This window comes from Zingiber officinale, chromosome 7A, assembly GCF_018446385.1.
Source record: "Zingiber officinale cultivar Zhangliang chromosome 7A, Zo_v1.1, whole genome shotgun sequence".
Classification (NCBI taxonomy): Eukaryota; Viridiplantae; Streptophyta; class Magnoliopsida; order Zingiberales; family Zingiberaceae; genus Zingiber; species Zingiber officinale.
Genome location: NC_055998.1, coordinates 72010001 through 72014998, shown reverse-complemented (window position 1 = coordinate 72014998; position 4998 = coordinate 72010001). Strand labels below are relative to the sequence as shown.

The following is a 4998-nucleotide window of genomic DNA, read 5'->3' as shown; positions in this document are numbered from 1 at the left end:
TTCAGAGATATGCTCGGCCTGTTAAGGTACTGTGTCAGAGACACTTTACTGACGCATCTTTTCAGGAAAAGTTTTGAGATGCGTGCTCGCCTTGGGAAGCGTGCACGCGCACTTTCGAGGCTTTATATAAAGGGGGTCCAAGTATTAGATGAGGTATGCTTTACACGCGATTTCTACCGTTGCAGTACAGTTCTTGCTTCTTCTTCTTGCTTCCCCGGAGATTGACTTGAGCATTGGAGGGTCATCGTCGGAAATCCCTTCCCTAACTCGACACTGACATTATTTGTATTGCAGGCAGAAGCGAAGTCCACAGAAGATCAACAAAAAATATTTATTTTATCAACTTTCGGACAACATGACCATCCATAATCTGTCAAAATAATCCATGTAAAAAGAGGCGTCCCATTTACTTTCCGTGGACTAGAAAACCCTCCTCCCAACAGTCTTAAACAATATAGAATCCTTTTAGCAATGAAAGAGGTATCTTGGGAACAAGAAAGATATCTTTTTGTGTGTGTGTAGAACTGTTAAGAGTTCAGATCGGCTTTGACTCAATCTCTTCGTCAAGTGATCTTCCTCACATCACTGGCAATACTCGGATATTATTGATTTAAAGCTCTATCCAATAGGATTATTCAGGGGAAAATAGTCTCCTACCCATTCTTCTGAAATATGAACTAATCTCCCTTTTTATTTGTCGAGCTAAAAACTTTTTTGTAAGTACCTATCCTTCGGCAGGATCTCCACGTCTTTAGTATCAAATTTAGTGTGTTTTTAATACACTGCTCTATTGGAAAAGAAACGGCTGCTATCCTATTAGCATGTGGCCGATGAGGACCACCGCCACTACCAGGGAACTTTCAAGTGCGGGTCATATGCCCTCTATACCTCGGCAGGGACGAGATGATCAAATGATGGTAACATGTGTATACCTCAGCAAGGGAAGAAACCAGATGGTAATCCTCTGTAAAAGGAAAGAAAAAGGAAAGAAGAGGAGGAATGAGAAAAAAGAAGAGAACATGACCGATTAGGTGCGCTCGCTGCCATGCAGATAGGCCGCTAGCTCGCGGTCTGTTTGCGGGTCAAATTGTTTTAGGACAGAAAGTTTGTTGACTTTTAGACCGATTAAAAAGGAATGCTAAATGGTTAGATTTTAATAGGCCAAAATATTTTTTTTTGTAATTTTTAAAGCCATTATATCTAATTTTTAGGACAATATTATATTTTATGAGTCAATGGTATCCTTTCTCACCTATTTTCATATTTAATTTTTTAAAATAATACTTACTTAATTTTTATTAATAATATTTAATTAATTTTTTGACTAGTTTAATTAATTTTTAGTTAGGTAAATTCTTTTTTTTTTTTTTTTTGATGATCAGTTTCTAGCCATTCAAATTTACCGGATTAAAAAAACAAAGGGTCAAAACTAGTCCTCGGGTCGGGTGATTTAGAGTTTGCATGTTTATTATTTTTTTATTAGTTAACAGAAAAAAATGGCGCGGATTTTTGTAACTTCATCCTTTTCTAAGCCTTCAAGTAAACACAAACGTCGCTGCAATTCAATGAAGCCAAAATGTTAACACCATAATCTCTCCCCATCAATTATGCTGCAATCCAATGGAACCAAAATATTTGCGCCATAATCTCTCTCTATCAGTCATTCAATTTTGCGTCTCAAATTTGGCCCATCCTTGAAACGATCTTCGCCATCCACCACGTGCTCCCATCGCCCCACCTCCTAATTCTCCAGCAAAGATCTCAAATTCCGCAGTTTGAGTCCTTCCAATTAATCATATAGAGTTTTTGCTGTGGTCCATTTTAAAGAAATGTAGAGTTGCAACCAAAAAGTTTATTCGAAAGAAGAAGAGCGGCTGACATGGTAGAAGAACAATATGTATTGCACGAACTGAGCAATGTACACAAACAGAGGAAGCACAGGGGGAGGCCCGCCACTTTCCTCACTGAACGTATTAACCACTGAACCCGTCAGTGCACAAACGGCATGGTGGTGAGTGGGTTTGTTATTACAGGGAGTAACTGGGTGTCATATATCTGTAGGTAAAAGAAAAAAGGGGTAAAAAAACAAAAAAAAAAAGACCAACTGAGCTCGGCAGGCACCTACCTAAACAACCCCAAAAGCTACAAGCTGGTCTCGCGCATGTACTCTCTATCGGTCCTAACTGCCACTAACCGTAACGTAACTGATGAAAAAACAGAGCTCCGAAGCACAAAATAACCAACAAACTAGAACAGAGGTGACTCCGGGGTGCTCGACAGGCATCTCTCAGGAAGTCTCCTCCGGCAAAAGCAAGAAGGGAATCGTCACGCCTGTGTCTCCAACTCCCTTGCGTTGATGAATGTCCCATGGAAGCCATAGGGAACGCGCGATGGCAGTTTCACGGTGGCCTCGACCAGCATATCACGGGCGTTCAGGATCACTAGTTCCGACTTGGACGTATTCTCATCGTGCACGAAGGATAGAACGTAGCCATCATTCTCCCTCGGTGAGTTTGCGTCCCTCACGAAGAATGGCTCACCCCCATACCGGCCGTCCCCGTATATGAACGTCTGCAGCTCCCCAGTGGAGAGGTCGACCTTGGCCAAGCCGGAGACCTTGGGCCATGGCTCGGCAATGGCCAGGTAGGCGTACCGGGTCTTCCTCCCCAACTGGTTCCTGTTCACCATTCCAGCTTCCAGGTTCAATTGGGTTTCCGAGGCTAGAATGGGGCGCCGCGTCGACTTGCCAGTGTTGAGGTCGAGCCGGATCTCCGAGAGGACGCTTTCAAGGCTCTCATCGCACTCGTTGAACACCGAGTCAGCCGGCGTCATGCAGGAACCGATCACCACCACCTCGTCTGTGGCGGGCTCCTCCCACGCGTTCCACAGGTGGAAGCAGAAGCAGTCAGGGACCTCCACCCACCTCATCTCAGAGGCGTCCAAGGCGTACTTGGGCAGGACACCGAAGCGAGCAGTCTTTTCCCGGTTGTAGACGACCGGAGAGCCCCCGCGAATCATCTCCTGCAGCTCGAATACCACCTGTTGATCCGGCACCACCACGTAATTTTCTGTGATGGCGAAGTCGTGCATCATGGTTGGCTGGTCGAGAGGGATCTCCACGTCGGGAGACTTCTTTCCGTCGGGCGAGAAGTAGAAGTACTTGAGATAAGGCTTCTGGATGACGTCGTAACTCAGCGCGAAGAGCTCTCGAGAGACTGGATCCACCTTCGGGTGCGCAATCATGGAGGACCGGAGCTGGCTGTGGAAGTCGTACCTCCCAACGGTCTCCAGGTCGCCGGAGGGAGTGATTCGGACGTGGTACGGGATGTCGTCCTCCGACATGGCGAGCAAGCGATCGTTGAAGTAAACGAGGCCGGCGTTTGCCACCCCAATCCCGTGGCTGCCGTCGACGATGCCGAAAAGGCTCCTCGCATAGAAGAGCAGTAGCCGCGCGATCCCCGAGTGGCCGTGCAGTTCACCAATCGCCTTGGGGAAGGTGGGCTTCCCGATGGCGCGCTCCTGACAGAGGCGCTCTGTCTCAGTGTACCGGCAAGCATAGGCGGCGGTGCCGTTCCTGAGGTGGACAGCGTGCACCATCCCGTCCCCGTCGAAGAAATGATGCCCGGCGATCGGCTCGAAGAGGGGATTGGCGCCGTTGCGGACGTAGACGCCGTTGATGAACGACGGGATGCGACCCTCCACGGGGAGATTGTAGGAAGGGGAGTGCTCGTCGACCGGGGCGAAATTGCCGGCGATCTGGACGGAAGGATCGGCTGTCTTCGGCAGCGGGTGCGGCCGCTCCAGCACTTTCGCTATGAAACCCTCTTCGATTTTGTCCAAGGCGGCCGCCGCCAGCTGCTGGAACAAATTCCATTTCGGCTTTGAGTCGCCGTTTTCCGTCGATTGCCCGGGCTTAGTGGTCGTCGACTTTCGGATACTAGTCTGTGCTGTCTCTCGCCGAAGAGTATCTGGGTAGGATGCCGGGGTGATGTTGGTCAGATTCAGGAGGGAACTGGAGGAAGCGGAAGAGAGTATCCTAGAGGAGTGATTTCTTTGAACCCGAACAGATTTGGGTCGCAGTAGTGGAGGATTAAATTGGTTGGTTTTGGAGATTAGATTGCCTGCGGACTGCAGGGCAGAAGAAGCCATGGCAGAAGCCATAATGTTCTCCTTCCTGAGAGCCTACCTACCTTCACACGCTTCCAGCGAGAGAGAAGCTGGTAGACAAAGACAATGAACTAGAAAAGAGAGCCCTTTCGCTAACCAGAGATTGAGAGCGGAGGGGGGGTGCTAGCTTTTTGATTTGAAATGAGAAAATGGGGCAGAAGGTTCAATATATAGATAAGAGTTAGCGAAGAGGAGGAAGTTATTTAGTGCAGCTCCCACCTCGACACCTCGCACAGCCCACGTGGTCGATTGTAAATCGGCGAGAGTGAGGCCATATCATATGTTCTCCCGCGGTGGACCCACTGAGTGGGTTCTATTACCGCCTGTGGGCTCAGGTGTATTTGTGTTGAACTGATCCGCCTGTTTTTTTTTCATCTCTCTCTCTCCCCCTTACAGGCCACTTGCCCTCTCCTAATGGGGCTATTGATATCTGTGTGCGTAACTCTATTTTCCAGAATATCAATTCTCACATCATAAATTGACAGACGATCTTAGATTTGACTACGTGCGCGTGAAAGAAAAAAAATGTTAAAGTAGATTAGGATGTAAAGTGATTATCCTGCATTTTGATTTCATATCATGTTTGGTATCACTGTAGATGCATATATAGCTTTCATGCTTGTAGGATTAAAGTTGCGTACTTTTTAAGATGCACCGCAGCCCGCTTATCCGTTGATTCATTATTAGGATTCCACGAGGCAGCGTTAATTTGTTATTTAATTAGGTCCTTCTTGTTCTAAGTAAAGTAAACTATTTTCCCTTTTTTAGCTTTTGAGACAATATTAGAAATATTTTTATTTGATCAATCTTTGTTGAATCAAGTTCTGCCGT

At 46.9% G+C, this 4998-nt stretch overlaps 1 protein-coding gene across 1 annotated transcript; it reads right to left on the bottom strand.

Moving 5' to 3' along the window:
• Nucleotides 1–1900: 1900 nt before the first annotated feature.
• Nucleotides 1901–4304, bottom strand: LOC122001513 (9-cis-epoxycarotenoid dioxygenase, chloroplastic-like). Its single transcript, XM_042556288.1, has one exon. The coding sequence runs from the start codon at nucleotides 4159–4161 to the stop codon at nucleotides 2326–2328; it is 1836 nt and encodes a 611-aa protein (XP_042412222.1). The 5' UTR covers nucleotides 4162–4304; the 3' UTR covers nucleotides 1901–2325.
• Nucleotides 4305–4998: the final 694 nt, after the last annotated feature.